The sequence below is a fragment of the Engystomops pustulosus genome, chromosome 5, assembly GCF_040894005.1.
Source record: "Engystomops pustulosus chromosome 5, aEngPut4.maternal, whole genome shotgun sequence".
Classification (NCBI taxonomy): Eukaryota; Metazoa; Chordata; class Amphibia; order Anura; family Leptodactylidae; genus Engystomops; species Engystomops pustulosus.
Window position 1 is genome coordinate 208,910,453 of NC_092415.1, and position 19,339 is coordinate 208,929,791.

The 19,339-nt window shown below is 54.8% G+C and overlaps 1 protein-coding gene across 1 annotated transcript; it reads left to right on the plus strand.

Moving 5' to 3' along the window:
- Positions 1 to 1,711: 1,711 nt before the first annotated feature.
- RBM43 (RNA binding motif protein 43) lies at positions 1,712 to 14,913 on the plus strand. Its single transcript, XM_072154509.1, has 4 exons — positions 1,712 to 1,924; positions 11,807 to 12,004; positions 12,214 to 12,308; positions 13,002 to 14,913. Exons 2-4 carry the CDS (start codon positions 11,821 to 11,823, stop codon positions 14,772 to 14,774), a joined length of 2,052 nt encoding a protein of 683 aa, XP_072010610.1. The 5' UTR covers positions 1,712 to 1,924; positions 11,807 to 11,820; the 3' UTR covers positions 14,775 to 14,913.
- Positions 14,914 to 19,339: the final 4,426 nt, after the last annotated feature.

Here is a 19,339-nt window from a genome sequence, read left to right on the forward strand (position 1 = left end):
CTGTATATACTCCCTGTACCCTGTATATACCGCCTGTGCCCTGTATATACAGCCTGTGCCCTGTATATACTGCCTGTACCCTGTATATACTGCCTGTGCCCTGTATATACAGCCTGTATCCTGTATATACTGCCTGTGCCCTGTATATACTGCCTGTGCCCTGTATATACAGCCTGTGCCCTGTATACACTGCCCTGTGCCCTGTATATACTGCCTGTGCCCTGTATATACAGCCTGTGCCCTGTATACACTGCCCTGTGCCCTGTATATACCGCCTTTACCCTGTATACACTGCCTGTGCCCTGTATATACTGCCTGTGCCCTGTATATACAGCCTGTATCCTGTATATACTGCCTGTGCCCTGTATATACTGCCTGTGCCCTGTATATACAGCCTGTATCCTGTATATACTGCCTGTGCCCTGTATACACTGCCTGTGCCCTGTATATACTGCCTGTGCCCTGTATATACTGCCTGTGCCCTGTATATACTGCCTGTGCCCTGTATATACAGCCTGTACCCTGTATACACTGCCCTGTACCCTGTATATACTGCCTGTGCCCTGTATATACTGCCTGCGCCCTGTATATACTGCCTGTGCCCTGTATATACAGCCTGTGCCCTGTATACACTGCCCTGTGCCCTGTATATACTGCCTGTGCCCTGTATATACAGCCTGTGCCCTGTATACACTGCCCTGTGCCCTGTATATAGTGGCTGTACCCTGTATATACTGCCTGTACCCTGTATATACTGCCTGTGCCCTGTATATACAGCCTGTATCCTGTATATACAGCCTGTACCCTGTATATACAGCATGTGCCCTGTATATACTCCCTGTACCCTGTATATACCGCCTGTGCCCTGTATATACAGCCTGTGCCCTGTATATACTGCCTGTACCCTGTATATACTGCCTGTGCCCTGTATATACAGCCTGTATCCTGTATATACTGCCTGTGCCCTGTATATACTGCCTGTGCCCTGTATATACAGCCTGTGCCCTGTATACACTGCCCTGTGCCCTGTATATACTGCCTGTGCCCTGTATATACAGCCTGTGCCCTGTATACACTGCCCTGTGCCCTGTATATACCGCCTTTACCCTGTATACACTGCCTGTGCCCTGTATATACTGCCTGTGCCCTGTATATACAGCCTGTATCCTGTATATACTGCCTGTGCCCTGTATATACTGCCTGTGCCCTGTATATACAGCCTGTATCCTGTATATACTGCCTGTGCCCTGTATACACTGCCTGTGCCCTGTATATACTGCCTGTGCCCTGTATATACAGCCTGTATCCTGTATATACTGCCTGTGCCCTGTATATAGTGGCTGTACCCTGTATATACAGCCTGTGCCCTGTATATACTGTCCTGTGCCCTGTATATACTGTCCTGTGCCCTGTATATACTGCCTGTACCCTGTATATACTGCCCTGTACCCTGTATACACTGCCCTGTACCCTGTATATACTGCCTGTACCCTGTATATACTGCCTGTGCCCTGTATATACTGCCCTGTACCCTGTATATAGTGGCTGTACCCTGTATATACTGCCCTGTAACCTGTATATACTGCCTGTACCCTGTATACACTGCCCTGCGCCCTGTATATACTGCCCTGTACCCTGTATATACAGCTGGGGGAGGTCGCTCTGCAGTTATTATGTGGGAGGAAACTTTGTGTTTCTTTCACTTTCATTTCTTATACGAAGAGACTTCTGCTGTGGAGCCCCCGAGCTGCACCCCACACCCTGCCCGAGGGGCACCCCGGAAGTAACACAAGCGGCTGCTCTATGGTCTGTGTGTGCGACATCAGCAACTGCCGGGAGGGCAAAGGGTTAAGACACGGCGCACACAGAGATACAAAGTAACCTGTCATCAGCCAATCAGCGAGTAGCGGCTCAACGGTCACAGGTAACCCCTGCACTGCCGGAGACAACACTCACTGCCTGCCTCTATATACAGCGCCCCCTGCACTGCCTGCCTCTGTATACAGCGCCCCCTGCACTGCCTGCCTCTATATACAGCTCCCCCTGCACTGACTGCCTCTATATACAGCTCCCCCTGCCTGCCAACCTCTATATACAGCGCCCCCTGCACTGCCAGCCTCTATATACAGCGCCCCCTGCCTGCCAGCCTCTATATACAGCGCCCCCTGCACTGCCAGCCTCTATATACAGCGCCCCCTGCACTGCCAGCCTCTATATACAGCGCCCCCTGCACTGCCAGCCTCTATATACAGCACTGCCAGCCTCTATATACAGCTCCCCCTGCACTGCCAGCCTCTATATACAGCGCCCCCTGCACTGCCAGCCTCTATATACAGGGCCCCCTGCACTGCCAGCCTCTATATACAGCGCCCCCTGCACTGCCAGCCTCTATATACAGCGCCCCCTGCACTGCCAGCCTCTATATACAGCGCCCCCTGCACTGCCAGCCTCTATATACAGCGCCCCCCGCACTGCCAGCCTCTATATACAGCGCCCCCTGCACTGACTGCCTCTATATACAGCGCCCCCTGCACTGCCAGCCTCTATATACAGCGCCCCCTGCACTGCCAGCCTCTATATACAGCACCCCCTGCACTGCCAGCCTCTATATACAGCGCCCCCTGCACTGACTGCCTCTATATACAGCACCCCCTGCACTGACTGCCTCTATATACAGCGCCCCCTGCACTGCCAGCCTCTATATACAGCACTGCCAGCCTCTATATACAGCGCCCCCTGCACTGCCAGCCTCTATATACAGCGCCCCCTGCCCTGCCAGCCTCTATATACAGCACTGCCAGCCTCTATATACAGGGCCCCCTGCACTGCCTGCCTCTATATACAGCGCCCCCTGCACTGCCAGCCTCTATATACAGCACTGCCAGCCTCTATATACAGGGCCCCCTGCACTGACTGCCTCTATACACAGCGCCCCCTGCACTGACTGCCTCTATATACAGCGCCCCCTGCACTGCCTGCCTCTATATACAGCACCCCCTGCACTGCCTGCCTCTATATACAGCGCCCCCTGCCTGCCAACCTCTATATACAGGGCCCCCACCACTGCCAGCCTCTATATACAGCGCCCCCTGCACTGCCAGTCTCTATATACAGCGCCCCCTGCACTGCCAGCCTCTATATACAGCGCCCCATGCACTGCCAGCCTCTATATACAGCGCCCCCTGCACTGCCTGCCTCTATATACAGCGCCCCCTGCACTGCCAGCCTCTATATACAGCACTGCCAGCCTCTATATACAGCACTGCCAGCCTCTATATACAGCGCCCCCTGCACTGCCAGCCTCTATATACAGGGCCCCCTGCACTGACTGCCTCTATACACAGCGCCCCCTGCACTGACTGCCTCTATATACAGCGCCCCCTGCACTGCCAGCCTCTATATACAGCGCCCCCTGCACTGCCAGCCTCTATATACAGCTCCCCCTGCACTGCCTGCCTCTATATACAGCGCCCCCTGCACTGCCAGCCTCTATATACAGCGCCCCCTGCACTGCCAGCCTCTATATACAGCGCCCCCTGCACTGCCTGCCTCTATATACAGCGCCCCCTGCACTGACTGCCTCTATATACAGCACCCCCTGCACTGACTGCCTCTATATACAGCGCCCCCTGCACTGCCAGCCTCTATATACAGCGCCCCCTGCACTGACTGCCTCTATATACAGCGCCCCCTGCACTGACTGCCTCTATATACAGCGCCCGCTGCACTGCCAGCCTCTATATACAGCACCCCCTGCACTGCCAGCCTCTATATACAGCACTGCCAGCCTCTATATACAGCACTGCCAGCCTCTATATACAGGGCCCCCTGCACTGCCAGCCTCTATATACAGCGCCCCCTGCACTGACTGCCTCTATATACAGCGCCCGCTGCACTGCCAGCCTCTATATACAGCACCCCCTGCACTGCCAGCCTCTATATACAGCACTGCCAGCCTCTATATACAGCACTGCCAGCCTCTATATACAGGGCCCCCTGCACTGCCAGCCTCTATACTCAGCGCCCCATGCACTGCCAGCCTCTATACTCAGCGCCCCCTGCCTGCCAGCCTCTATATACAGGGCCCCCTGCACTGCCTGCCTCTATATACAGCGCCCCCTGCACTGCCAGCCTCTATATACAGCGCCCCCTGCACTGCCAGCCTCTATATACAGCACCCCCTGCACTGCCAGCCTCTATATACAGCGCCCCCTGCACTGCCAGCCTCTATATACAGCGCCCCCTGCACTGCCTGCCTCTATATACAGCGCCCCCTGCACTGCCAGCCTCTATATACAGCGCCCCCTGCACTGCCAGCCTCTATATACAGTGACTGCCAGCCTCTATATACAGCGCCCCCTGCACTGCCTGCCTCTATATACAGCGCCCCCTGCACTGCCAGCCTCTATATACAGCGCCCCCTGCACTGCCAGCCTCTATATACAGCGCCCCCTGCACTGCCAGCCTCTATATACAGGGCCCCCTGCACTGCCAGCCTCTGTATACAGCGCCCCCTGCACTGCCTGCCTCTATATACAGCGCCCCCTGCACTGACTGCCTCTATATACAGCACCCCCTGCACTGCCAGCCTCTATATACAGGGCCCCCTGCACTGCCAGCCTCTATATACAGCGCCCCCTGCACTGCCAGCCTCTATATACAGCGCCCCCTGCACTGCCAGCCTCTATATACAGCGCCCCCTGCACTGACTGCCTCTATATACAGCACCCCCTGCACTGACTGCCTCTATATACAGCGCCCCCTGCCTGCCAACCTCTATATACAGCGCCCCCTGCACTGCCTGCCTCTATATACAGCTCCCCCTGCACTGCCAGCCTCTATATACAGCGCCCCCTGCACTGCCTGCCTCTATATTCAGCGCCCCCTGCACTGCCAGCCTCTATATACAGGGCCCCCTGCACTGCCAGCCTCTATATACAGCGCCCCCTGCACTGCCAGCCTCTATATACAGCGCCCCCTGCCTGCCAACCTCTATATACAGCGCCCCCTGCACTGCCTGCCTCTATATACAGCTCCCCCTGCACTGCCAGCCTCTATATACAGCGCCCCCTGCACTGCCTGCCTCTATATTCAGCGCCCCCTGCACTGCCAGCCTCTATATACAGCGCCCCCTGCACTGCCAGCCTCTATATACAGGGCCCCCTGCACTGCCAGCCTCTATATACAGCGCCCCCTGCACTGCCAGCCTCTATATACAGCGCCCCCTGCACTGCCAGCCTCTATATACAGCACTGCCAGCCTCTATATACAGGGCCCCCTGCACTGCCAGCCTCTATATACAGCGCCCCCTGCACTGCCAGCCTCTATATACAGCGCCCCCTGCACTGCCAGCCTCTATATACAGGGCCCCCTGCACTGCCAGCCTCTATATACAGGGCCCCCTGCACTGCCAGCCTCTATATACAGCGCCCCCTGCACTGCCAGCCTCTATATACAGCGCCCCCTGCACTGCCTGCCTCTATATTCAGCGCCCCCTGCACTGCCAGCCTCTATATACAGCACTGCCAGCCTCTATATACAGGGCCCCCTGCACTGCCAGCCTCTATATACAGCGCCCCCTGCACTGCCAGCCTCTATATACAGCGCCCCCTGCACTGCCAGCCTCTATATACAGCGCCCCCTGCACTGCCAGCCTCTATATACAGCGCCCCCTGCACTGCCTGCCTCTATATACAGCTCCCCTGCTCTGCCAGCCTCTATATACAGCGCCCCCTGCACTGCCAGCCTCTATATACAGCGCCCCCTGCACTGCCAGCCTCTATATACAGCGCCCCCTGCACTGCCTGCCTCTATTTACAGCGCCCCCTGCACTGCCTGCCTCTATATACAGCACCCCCTGCACTGCCAGCCTTTATATACAGCGCCCCCTGCACTGCCAGCCTCTATATACAGCGCCCCCTGCACTGCCAGCATCTATATACAGCGCCCCCTCCACTGCCAGCCTTATATACAGCGCCCCCTGCACTGCCTGCCTCTATATACAGCACCCCCTGCACTGCCAGCCTCTATATACAGCGCCCCCTGCACTGCCAGCCTCTATATACAGCGCCCCCTGCACTGCCTGCCTCTATATACAGCGCCCCCTGCCAGCCTCTATATACAGCTCCCCCTGCACTGCCAGCCTCTATATACAGCGCCCCCTGCACTGCCAGCCTCTATATACAGCGCCCCCTGCACTGCCTGCCTCTATATACAGCGCCCCCTGCACTGCCTGCCTCTATATACAGCGCCCCCTGCACCGCCAGCCTCTATATACAGCACCCCCTGCACCGCCTGCCTCTATATACAGCACCCCCTGCACCGCCTGCCTCTATATACAGCTCCCCCTGCACTGCCAGCCTCTATATACAGCACCCCCTGCATTGCCTGCCTCTATATACAGCGCCCCCTGCACTGCCAGCCTCTATATACAGCGCCCCCTGCACTGCCAGCCTCTATATACAGCACCCCCTGCACCGCCTGCCTCTATATACAGCTCCCCCTGCACTGCCAGCCTCTATATACAGCACCCCCTGCATTGCCTGCCTCTATATACAGCGCCCCCTGCACTGCCAGCCTCCCTATACAGCGCCCCCTGCACTGCCAGCCTCTATATACAGCGCCCCCTGCACTGCCAGCCTCTATATACAGGGCCCCCTGCACTGCCAGCCTCTATATACAGGGCCCCCTGCACTGCCAGCCTCTATATACAGCGCCCCCTGCACTGCCAGCCTCTATATACAGCGCCCCCTGCACTGCCTGCCTCTATATTCAGCGCCCCCTGCACTGCCAGCCTCTATATACAACACTGCCAGCCTCTATATACAGGGCCCCCTGCACTGCCAGCCTCTATATACAGCGCCCCCTGCACTGCCAGCCTCTATATACAGCGCCCCCTGCACTGCCAGCCTCTATATACAGCGCCCCCTGCACTGCCAGCCTCTATATACAGCGCCCCCTGCACTGCCTGCCTCTATATACAGCTCCCCTGCTCTGCCAGCCTCTATATACAGCGCCCCCTGCACTGCCAGCCTCTATATACAGCGCCCCCTGCACTGCCAGCCTCTATATACAGCGCCCCCTGCACTGCCTGCCTCTATTTACAGCGCCCCTGCACTGCCTGCCTCTATATACAGCACCCCCTGCACTGCCAGCCTTTATATACAGCGCCCCCTGCACTGCCAGCCTCTATATACAGCGCCCCCTGCACTGCCAGCCTCTATATACAGCGCCCCCTGCACTGCCAGCCTCTATATACAGCGCCCCCTGCACTGCCAGCCTCTATATACAGCGCCCCCTGCACTGCCTGCCTCTATTTACAGCGCCCCTGCACTGCCTGCCTCTATATACAGCACCCCCTGCACTGCCAGCCTTTATATACAGCGCCCCCTGCACTGCCAGCCTCTATATACAGCGCCCCCTGCACTGCCAGCCTCTATATACAGCGCCCCCTGCACTGCCAGCCTCTATATACAGCACCCCCTGCACTGCCAGCCTCTATATACAGCGCCCCCTGCACTGCCAGCATCTATATACAGCGCCCCCTCCACTGCCAGCCTTATATACAGCGCCCCCTGCACTGCCTGCCTCTATATACAGCACCCCCTGCACTGCCAGCCTCTATATACAGCGCCCCCTGCACTGCCTGCCTCTATATACAGCGCCCCCTGCCAGCCTCTATATACAGCTCCCCCTGCACTGCCAGCCTCTATATACAGCGCCCCCTGCACTGCCAGCCTCTATATACAGCGCCCCCTGCACTGCCAGCCTCTATATACAGCGCCCCCTGCACTGCCTGCCTCTATATACAGCGCCCCCTGCACTGCCTGCCTCTATATACAGCGCCCCCTGCACCGCCAGCCTCTATATACAGCACCCCCTGCACCGCCTGCCTCTATATACAGCACCCCCTGCACCGCCTGCCTCTATATACAGCTCCCCCTGCACTGCCAGCCTCTATATACAGCACCCCCTGCATTGCCTGCCTCTATATACAGCGCCCCCTGCACTGCCAGCCTCTATATATAGCGCCCCCTGCACTGCCAGCCTCTATATACAGCACCCCCTGCCTCTATATACAGCTCCCCCTGCACTGCCAGCCTCTATATACAGCACCCCCTGCATTGCCTGCCTCTATATACAGCGCCCCCTGCACTGCCAGCCTCCCTATACAGCGCCCCCTGCACTGCCAGCCTCTATATACAGCGCCCCCTGCACTGCCAGCCTCTATATACAGGGCCCCCTGCACTGCCAGCCTCTATATACAGGGCCCCCTGCACTGCCAGCCTCTATATACAGCGCCCCCTGCACTGCCAGCCTCTATATACAGCGCCCCCTGCACTGCCTGCCTCTATATTCAGCTCCCCCTGCACTGCCAGCCTCTATATACAACACTGCCAGCCTCTATATACAGGGCCCCCTGCACTGCCAGCCTCTATATACAGCGCCCCCTGCACTGCCAGCCTCTATATACAGCGCCCCCTGCACTGCCAGCCTCTATATACAGCGCCCCCTGCACTGCCAGCCTCTATATACAGCGCCCCCTGCACTGCCTGCCTCTATATACAGCTCCCCTGCTCTGCCAGCCTCTATATACAGCGCCCCCTGCACTGCCAGCCTCTATATACAGCGCCCCCTGCACTGCCAGCCTCTATATACAGCGCCCCCTGCACTGCCTGCCTCTATTTACAGCGCCCCTGCACTGCCTGCCTCTATATACAGCACCCCCTGCACTGCCAGCCTTTATATACAGCGCCCCCTGCACTGCCAGCCTCTATATACAGCGCCCCCTGCACTGCCAGCCTCTATATACAGCGCCCCCTGCACTGCCAGCCTCTATATACAGCGCCCCCTGCACTGCCAGCCTCTATATACAGCGCCCCCTGCACTGCCAGCATCTATATACAGCGCCCCCTCCACTGCCAGCCTTATATACAGCGCCCCCTGCACTGCCTGCCTCTATATACAGCACCCCCTGCACTGCCAGCCTCTATATACAGCGCCCCCTGCACTGCCTGCCTCTATATACAGCGCCCCCTGCCAGCCTCTATATACAGCTCCCCCTGCACTGCCAGCCTCTATATACAGCGCCCCCTGCACTGCCAGCCTCTATATACAGCGCCCCCTGCACTGCCAGCCTCTATATACAGCGCCCCCTGCACTGCCTGCCTCTATATACAGCGCCCCCTGCACTGCCTGCCTCTATATACAGCGCCCCCTGCACCGCCAGCCTCTATATACAGCACCCCCTGCACCGCCTGCCTCTATATACAGCACCCCCTGCACCGCCTGCCTCTATATACAGCTCCCCCTGCACTGCCAGCCTCTATATACAGCACCCCCTGCATTGCCTGCCTCTATATACAGCGCCCCCTGCACTGAATGCCTCTATATACAGCGCCCCCTGCACTGCCAGCCTCTATATACAGCGCCTTCTGCACTGCCAGCCTCTATATACAGCGCCCCCTGCACTGCCAGCCTCTATATACAGCGCCCCCTGCACTGCCAGCCTCTATATACAGCGCCCCCTGCACTGCCAGCCTCTATATACAGCTCCCCCTGCACTGCCAGCCTCTATATACAGCGCCCCCTGCACTGACTGCCTCTATATACAGGGCCCCCTGCACTGCCTACCTCTATATACAGCACTGCCAGCCTCTATATACAGCGCCCCCTGCACTGCCAGCCTCTATATACAGCGCCCCCTGCACTGCCAGCCTCTATATACAGCGCCCCCTGCACTGCCAGCCTCCCTATACAGCGCCCCCTGCACTGCCTGCCTCTATATACAGCGCCCCCTGCACTGCCAGCCTCTATATACAGCGCCCCCTGCACTGCCAGCCTCTATATACAGCGCCCCCTGCACTGCCAGCCTCTATATACAGCGCCCCCTGCACTGCCAGCCTCTATATACAGCTCCCCCTGCACTGCCAGCCTCTATATACAGCGCCCCCTGCACTGCCAGCCTCTATATACAGCGCCCCCTGCACTGCCAGCCTCTATATACAGCGCCCCCTGCACTGCCAGCCTCTATATACAGCGCATACCTGCACTGCCTGCCTCTATATACAGCGCCCCCTGCACTGCCAGCCTCTATATACAGCGCCCCCTGCACTGCCAGCCTCTACATACAGCGCCCCCTGCACTGCCTGCCTCTATATACAGCGCCCCGCGCACTGCCAGCCTTTATATACAGGGCCCCCTGCACTGCCAGCCTCTATATACAGCACCCCCTGCACTGCCAGCCTCTATATACAGTACTGCCAGCCTCTATATACAGCGCCCCCTGCACTGCCTGCCTCTATATGCAGCGCCCCCTGCACTGCCAGCCTCTATATACAGCGCCCCCTGCACTGCCAGCCTCTATATACAGCGCCCCCTGCACTGCCAGCCTCTATATACAGCGCCCCCTGCACTGCCTGCCTCTATATACAGCGCCCCCTGCACTGCCAGCCTCTATATGCAGCGCCCCCTGCACTGCCAGCCTCTATATACAGCTCCTCCTGCACTGCCAGCCTCTATATACAGCGCCCCCTGCACTGCCAGCCTCTATATACAGCGCCCCCTGCACTGCCAGCCTCTATATACAGCGCCCCCTGCACTGCCAGCCTCTATATACAGGGCCCCCTGCACTGCCAGCCTCTATATACAGCGCCCCCTGCACTGCCAGCCTCTATATACAGGGCCCCCTGCACTGCCAGCCTCTATATACAGCTCCCCCTGCACTGCCAGCCTCTATATACAGCGCCCCCTGCACTGCCAGCCTCTATATACAGCGCCCCCTGCACTGCCTGCCTCTATATACAGCACCCCCTGCACTACCAGCCTCTATATACAGCGCCCCCTGCACTGCCAGCCTCTATATACAGCGCCCCCTGCACTGCCAGCCTCTATATACAGCGCCCCCTGCACTGCCAGCCTCTATATACAGGGCCCCCTGCACTGCCAGCCTCTATATACAGCTCCCCCTGCACTGCCAGCCTCTATATACAGCGCCCCCTGCACTGCCAGCCTCTATATACAGCGCCCCCTGCACTGCCAGCCTCTATATACAGCACCCCCTGCACTGCCAGCCTCTATATACAGCGCCCCCTGCACTGCCAGCCTCTATATACAGCGCCCCCTGCACTGCCAGCCTCTATATACAGCACCCCCTGCACTGACTGCCTCTATATACAGCGCCCCCTGCACTGACTGCCTCTATATACAGCGCTCCCTGCACTGCCGGAGACAACACTCACTGCCAGCCTCTGTATACAGCACCCCCTGCACTGCCAGCCTCTATATACAGCTCCCCCTGCACTGCCAGCCTCTATATACAGCGCCCCCTGCACTGCCAGCCTCTATATACAGCGCCCCCTGCACTGCCAGCCTCTATATACAGATTTCGTATCCCCCGTGATCGCACTGACCCAAAGTAGACCTGTCGTTTGTGGCGCACCGTGAACGCCGTAAAAACTGAGCCCACAACAAATGGCGCAAATGCGTTTTTTCATCAATTTCACTGCATTTGGAATTTTTTTCCCGCTTCCCAGTGCACGGCCCAGAATAATAAATCCCTTGACTGCGAAGTGCAATTTGTTCTGCAGAAAATAAGCCCCCCCCCCCCACACCCCTCTGTACATGGAAAATGGTAAAATGAAATAGTTATAGGAAGATGGAAGTGAAGAATTTAACAAAAAAGAGAGGCTGCATCCTTAAGGGGTTAATAAGGTGGTCAGGTACACATCACCCGACATTGCAGGGGTCCTCTATGCACATGGTATGGTCCATGCTGGGTGTAATCTCTCTCTTTGGACCGTACCAGGTGACACCGTGTCTATGGCGGACGGACGCGTTTTAGAAGTTTCCGGTCTCCCCAGTCGCCTCTACGATGCCGAAACGATCAGAGACAAGATCCATATCCACTTCCTGCTGCGCAGAAATGGTGGAGGTTGTGATGTCACCCCCCAGTACCCCACGGAGGAGGAGGGTGTCGCCTTACTGGTGTTTGAAGACGAGAAAGGTGATTTATCGTTTTGTCAATTTTTATCGGTTTTGCAGTGAAAATCCACACATTGAGTTTACAGCTTTAATGTGTCTCCATGGTAACAGACTACAAACAATCCATGTGTAGTCTGATGGCGCAGTCATTCTTGTCTGGTAACAGCAGTAACCGTTCTGTGTGTAGGTGGAGTTCCCCTTTAAGTGATAATAACGCTCATATTATTACAGTGGCCGAGAGGATTCTGAGCAGAAAGCACTCACTGCTAATAAACAAGTGTCTCCATGCGCTGGAAGTGAGGCGCCATCAGCCTCGTGCCTCACAGGTAAGTGGCCATCATCCCATCTCTGCACAATCCAGCAGTGACCCATGGTCCGGGATCTCTTATTGTACACAAGTGTCATGTATGACCCGACTCCATCACCCAGAACCTGATTGGGGCAGATTTACTTACCCGGTCCATTCGCGATCCAGCGGCGCGTTCTCTGCGGTGGATTCGGGTCCGGCCGGGGTTCACTAAGGCAGTTCCTCCGCCGTCCACCAGGTGTCGCTGCTGCGCTGAAGTCCGCCGAGGCCCGCCGGAGTTCACTATCCTATCCTGGCCGCAGGTAAGCGCGAGTCTAGCGACACTTTTATTTTTTTAAATGCGGTGGTTTTTCCCGAATCCGTCGGGTTTTTGTTCAGCCACGCCCCCGATTTCCGTCGCGTGCATGCCAGCGCCGATGCAACACAATCCGATCGCGTGCGCCAAAAACCCGGGGCAGTTCAGGGAAAATCTGAGCAAAACTGAAAAATTCGGGTAACTCACCGTAAAAACACGATTCTTAGGGGGCCCTTAGTAAATGACCCCCAACCTGTTTGCTTTGTGTACATTGAAACAAACCCTCAGCTGTGTGATCATGACTAGGCTAAAATTATGTCCCATAAAGCGAAGAGCTTGGAAAAGTTGAGGAGATGTTTGATTCTTTATTAACTAGGACCAAACAATGAACCTTAACCCTTTGTTTCCTGCCCGCAGTTCTCCATGCCTGTTCGGACCTTCTTGGACCTGTCTCACTTCCGAGATGTTTCCAAGGTGAAGTGGCTCCTGGAGCAGCATGGGATGAGTATTTACTGTGAGAGAAGCTCAGAACTTGGCATCAAGGGAGACTTCTGTGACCTGAGAAGATGCCGCATGAACCTGTATAAGGTCCTCGCTATGGAGGACCCGAGAGGACCCAAAGCAAGTCAATATTTATCATCAGAAGAGAAGGGCAGAAAAACACCCCAGAATGTCACCGACTCCCCAGACCGGATGTCACCATCATCATCCGGCCTGAGCAGAAGACCACCTGAAGGGAGAGGACACATTGCCCCAAGAAACCAGAAGAACCATCCTGGTAGCCCAAGTCTCCGGGAGTCATCCACCAGATCAACCCGAGACCCTACACCAACCCAAGCCCAAAACGTCTCCACCTCCAAATCACAGCCCCAGACCTTCGTAGTGGACCTTCTCGTCCATGGATACGTAAGGACATTCAGACAAGACATGATCGACGCCATTCTCACACAATACAATGTCGATATGACAGAACGCAGTTCCGAAGCCTTTACCAACATCACATTGACCTCCCGGTCACCAGGACAGCCGGAGCGCTTTGGAGAAGCTTGTGATAAAATAAAAATCATGTTTGACTTTTATACCAATCGCCTTCGAGCTGAAAAAATTGAGTTGCCGACCAATTCGAGATATTCGAGAGAAGAAGTCACCAGAATAATGGAGGAGTATCTGAATAACCATGACATCTTCTCCATGTCCCTGGGGGACCACTGTCTGCATATTATTGGTCCTTCAGATGAGATCCTGCCCTTCATTCAGGAGTGGAGGGGAACCGGAGGCAAACTGGCCCAAACTATCATTGAGCGTTCAGTCCTGTCCCTTCCCCCCATGAAGAGTAAGCAAATATCTTCTAACAACAGGGACCCCACACCCCCCGGGACATCAGATGGAAGGTCAAGAGGGAGAGACACTGGTGAGGATGTCCATGTCAGAACAAGAGATACAGCAGGTTCTGCTATAATCTCCCCAGAAGGAGGTCCTCAGGAGTCATCCACTAGATCATCCAGAGAACCAGCACCGACCCATGTCCAAAGAGTCCCCAGCCCCAAATCACAGTCCCAGTCCTTTGTCGTAGACCTTCCAGTCCATAGATATTTAAGAACATTCCAAGCACAGAAGATCGAGGACCTTCTCACACGATACAATGTTCACATGAAAGAACACAATTCTGAAGGCTTTACCAACATCACATTGACCTCCCGGTCACCAGGACAGCCGGAGCGCTTTGGAGAAGCTTGTGATAAAATAAAATATATATTTGACTATTATACCAATCGCCTTCGAGCTGAAAGAATTGAGTTACCGACCAATCTGAGATATTCCAGAGAAGAAGTCACCAGAATAATGGAGGAGCATCTACAGGAGCGCAAGATGTGCATCTGGCCAAGGGCGAGCGGCTCGCTGTGTGTTATTGGTCCTTCAGATGAGATCCTGCCCTTCATTCAGGAGTGGAGGGGAACCGGAGGCAAACTGGCCCAAACTATCATTGACCGTTCAGTCCTGTCCCGTCCCCCCATGAAGAGTAAGCAAATATCTTCTAACAGCAGGGACCCCACAGCCCCCGGGACATCAGATGGAAGGTCAAGAGGGAGAGACACGGGTCATGAGTCCCACATGAGAGACAAACAAAATGGAGGTGGTCCCAGTAGAGGAAAGCCCCCAGATCATAACAGGCGGCCATCCTGGAAATGAGGTCTGGTACTGGGTGCACTGGATAGCTCTGGGGTGGTCAGTGCCCCCCCCCCCCAAGGACAAACACCAGGGCCCTGCTAAAGACTAAACCTTTGTAGTTAATGGGCCCTATGACCGCGATATCTATAACACATTATACAGATTTATAGCGAGATTATAATATTCTGTTATATATTGTAGTGTTACTTAGGACTGCAGGTAGTTGGCGCACAAATACACAACTTAATGACTAATTCAGCTTGGAAAGAGTTAAATATATTTGCATGAAATAAAGATTTTTGTTATAGTGAAAAAAATTCTTACATTTCCATTCTCATATATAAGTGTGTTATATCATGTGTCATAATTAGTCCGGACTGTTAAATGATCCTGCGGCAGCGGAGGTGTGTATCGTGATGTCCTGCGGCAGCGGAGGTGTGTATCATGATGTCCTGCGGCAGCGGAGGTGTGTATCATGGTGTCCTGCAGCAGTAGAGGTGTGTATCATGGTGTCCTGCAGCAGTAGAGGTGTGTATCATGATGTCCTGCGGCAGCGGAGGTGTGTATCATGGTGTCCTGCAGCAGTAGAGGTGTGTATCATGTGGTCCTGCGGCAGCGGAGGTGTGTATCATGATGTCCTGCGGCAGCGGAGGTGTGTATCATGGTGTCCTGCAGCAGTAGAGGTGTGTATCATGTGGTCCTGCGGCAGTAGAGGTGTGTATCATGATGTCCTGCGGCAGTAGAGGTATGTATCATGTGGTCCTGCGGCAGCGGAGGTGTGTATCATGATGTCCTGCGGCAGCGGAGGTGTGTATCATGGTGTCCTGCAGCAGTAGAGGTGTGTATCATGTGGTCCTGCAGCAGTAGAGGTGTGTATCATGGTGTCCTGCAGCAGTAGAGGTGTGTATCATGTGGTCCTGCGGCAGCGGAGGTGTGTATCATGATGTCCTGCGGCAGCGGAGGTGTGTATCATGATGTCCTGCGGCAGCGGAGGTGTGTATCATGGTGTCCTGCAGCAGTAGAGGTGTGTATCATGATGTCCTGCGGCAGCGGAGGTGTGTATCATGATGTCCTGCGGCAGCGGAGGTGTGTATCATGGTGTCCTGCAGCAGTAGAGGTGTGTATCATGTGGTCCTGCGGCAGCGGAGGTGTGTATCATGATGTCCTGCGGCAGCGGAGGTGTGTATCATGGTGTCCTGCAGCAGTAGAGGTGTGTATCATGTGGTCCTGCCGCAGCGGAGGTGTGTATCATAATGGGGCAGATTTACTTACCCAGTCCATTTGCGATCCAGCGGCGCGTTCTCTGCGGTGGATTCGTGTCCGCCCGGGATTCACTAAGGCAGTTCCTCCAATGTTGCGCTGAAGTTCCCCGAGGCCCGCCGAAATGCACTCAAGTTCACCAGCCTATTCCTGGTGAAGGTAAGTGCAAGTCTCGCGACACTTTTTTTTTTTTTAAATGCGGCGGTTTTTCTGAATTTGTCGGGTTTTCATTTGGCCACGCCCCCCCATTTCCGTCGCGTGCACCAAAATCCCGAGGCAATTCAGGGGAAATCGCGCAAATCGGAAATATTCGGGTAACACGTAGGGAAAACGCGAATCGGGCCCTTAGTAAATGACCCCCAATGTCCAAATTCCATGAATGTCTGATACACTGTGAATAGAACGTCCCGCTCCATTTCCTATATTTGTTGATTGACTTTATGGGGCAAATTTACTTACCCGGTCCATTCGCGTTCCAGCGGCGGCTTCTCCGCTCTGGATTCGGGTCCGGCCGGGATTTAATAAGGTAGTTCTTCCGCCGTCCACCAGGTGGCGCTGCTGCGCTGAAAGTAAACTCATCGCGCCGGAATGCACCGAGCTGGACCAGGTGAAGGTAAGCGGTCCTTATGCGACACATTTTCGGTTTTTAAATGCGGCGGTTTTTCCGAATACGTCGGGTTTTCGTTCGGCCACGCCCCCCGATTTCCGTCGCGCGCATGCCAGCGCCGATGCGCCACAATCCGATCGCGTGCGCCAAAATCCCGGGGCAATTTAAGTACAAGCGGCGCAAAACGGAAATATTCGGGTAACACGTCGGGAAAACGCGAATCGGGCCCTTAATAAATGACCCCCTATGGGTTAAGTACTGGGAGCTGAGCACCTACAGTGTGGAACCTGCAGCCCACTAAGGATCATCTTCCGGATGTAGGGCCAGGGTGAGGTGGTGCCGCTTCATTCTCTACTTGTGCCTTTGAGGGCTGTGAACACATATGGTGCTGGAGAATCGATTGGTCCGCCCGCTCTCACTTTCCCTCAGATTCTGCCTGTTTTGATAGATAATAAATAACAGGTATTTACCTCTTATGGGCAGTATTCCCCCTGGGGGGGTAGTAAGATCACTGTAGGCAGCAGTACATACTGGAGCTTTTGTGGTGCAAAGAGAAGGAAAAAGGCAAGAAGCATCTATGGCTCTCACACTGCTCCTTAGGCCCCTCCCCTACAGCCCTGTCCAGACTACAACAGATAGAGGAATCTCTGTGCTGCTCTTACACGTCCAGGAGAAAGTGATGTATGAGAGCAGCACAAAGCCCGCTGCATGTAGCTGCTGGATGATAGGGGTTATGACTCATCATAGACTGGGGTCCTGCCATTGACAACAACATAATGTAATGTCCCGCTGGATGGGTCATTACTAACAGTAGCTCTATGATTCTGCAGCTCCCCTGATAGTTATCCATCTATTGTGTGAAAGTGATATTTACCTCTATATTACAGCATACCCACCACTATGGAGTTAAATGTTTATTTTTGTTATCTTACACATTGTAACTTTTCTGCAGCACCCAGGCCGGTCATTGGTTGGTGTCCTGGAAATCCCCAGATCACAGAGTCTATAAATTCTCTCTGTGTCCAGATCTTTCTCTCTAGTATGAGACTCCTGCTCCCAGCTCGCCCCTATGGCCCCTATATCCAGCCCCTGACACCCAAGTCAATTCCACCTTCTCCATGGAATCACAACATCCGGATCCACAGCCGACTAATCCAGCACCTTGTGTGCACCCGCAGAGAGGGGTTTACATCACCTGAGTGAAGTTCAAATCAAACAAAACTGGTGTCAAACGTTAGCGCTATGTTTGTGCTGGTTTGTGCAGCAAAAATTTTTGTTTGTGCCGCTATAATTTTTAAGGTATGTTCAGGTGTTTGAGGTGTTTAGGATGAACTGGTAAAAAAACAAACCTAGTGACACTTCCCTGGTTTGATCACCAGGGGGAGCTAGCAAACACATTGTACTATGGAAGAAATGAACTCTGATGACCTCTGCAAAAAAGTATGAATATATTAAAAATGATAGCGGCACAAACGAAAATTTTTGCTGCACAAACGCAGCACTAACATTTGACATCAGTTTTGTTTGATTCGGTTAATGTGTGTGGGGGGGGGGCTGCTTGAACTTTTGAACTTTAATTTTTTGTTCATAAATTCAAAACAAAAGCAGCACAAACAAAAATTTGCGCAGCACAAACGTAGCAGAATTGTTCGGCACCAGTTTGGTTTGATTTGGGCAATGTGGGGGGCTGGTTGACCTCTGATGACCTCTGGAAACTTTCATTAAAATCTTAAAAACGATAGCGGCACAAACAAAAATTTCTGCTGCACAAACCAGCACAAACGTTTGACACCAATTTTGTTTGATTTGAACAAGGTGGGGGGGCCAACTTCACTCAGGTGTTTACATCCTGTGACCTGGACTGTCTGCCATTAAAGAGACTGGGAGTGATCCCGGGCTGCTGCTAACACCATGGGCCTCCTCCTCACCTACTGCCTGGGATCTATTACCACACACTGCCCCAGGGGGAACCCACTATCATATCAGGCCCAGTAATAAGACTTCTATACACTGCGATGTCTGCACTGGGTTTTCTCTATATGCATCTCTCACATAGAGGATACTTCTAACACAGGATATACAGGCAGGGGGCGGGGCTGTGACTACCGCTCACACAGGATATACAGGCAGGGGGTGGGGCTGTGACTACCTCTCACACAGGATATACAGGCAGGGGGCGGGGCTGTGACTACCATCACACAGGATATACAGGCAGGGGGCGGAGCTGTGACTACCCCTCACACAGGATATACAGGCAGGGGGCGGGGCTGTGACTACCGCTCACACAGGATATACAGGCAGGGGGCGGGGCTGTGACTACCATCACACAGGATATACAGGCAGGGGGCGGAGCTGTGACTACCCCTCACACAGGATATACAGGCAGGGGGCGGGGCTGTGACTACCTCTCACACAGGATATACAGGCAGGGGGCGTGGCTGTTACTACCTCTCACACAGGATGTACAGGCAGGGGGCGGGGCTGTGACTACCTCTCACACAGGATATACAGGCAGGGGGCGGGGCTGTGCCTACCCCTCACACAGGATATACAGGCAGGGGGCGGGGCTGTGCCTACCCCTCACACAGGATATACAGGCAGGGGGCGGGGCTGTGACTACCTTTCACACAGGATATACAGGCAGGGGGCGGGGCTGTGATAATGGACATTTATCCTTGTGTTCTCCTGTACCAGCAGGGGGCGCTGGGTGCCTGTAGTA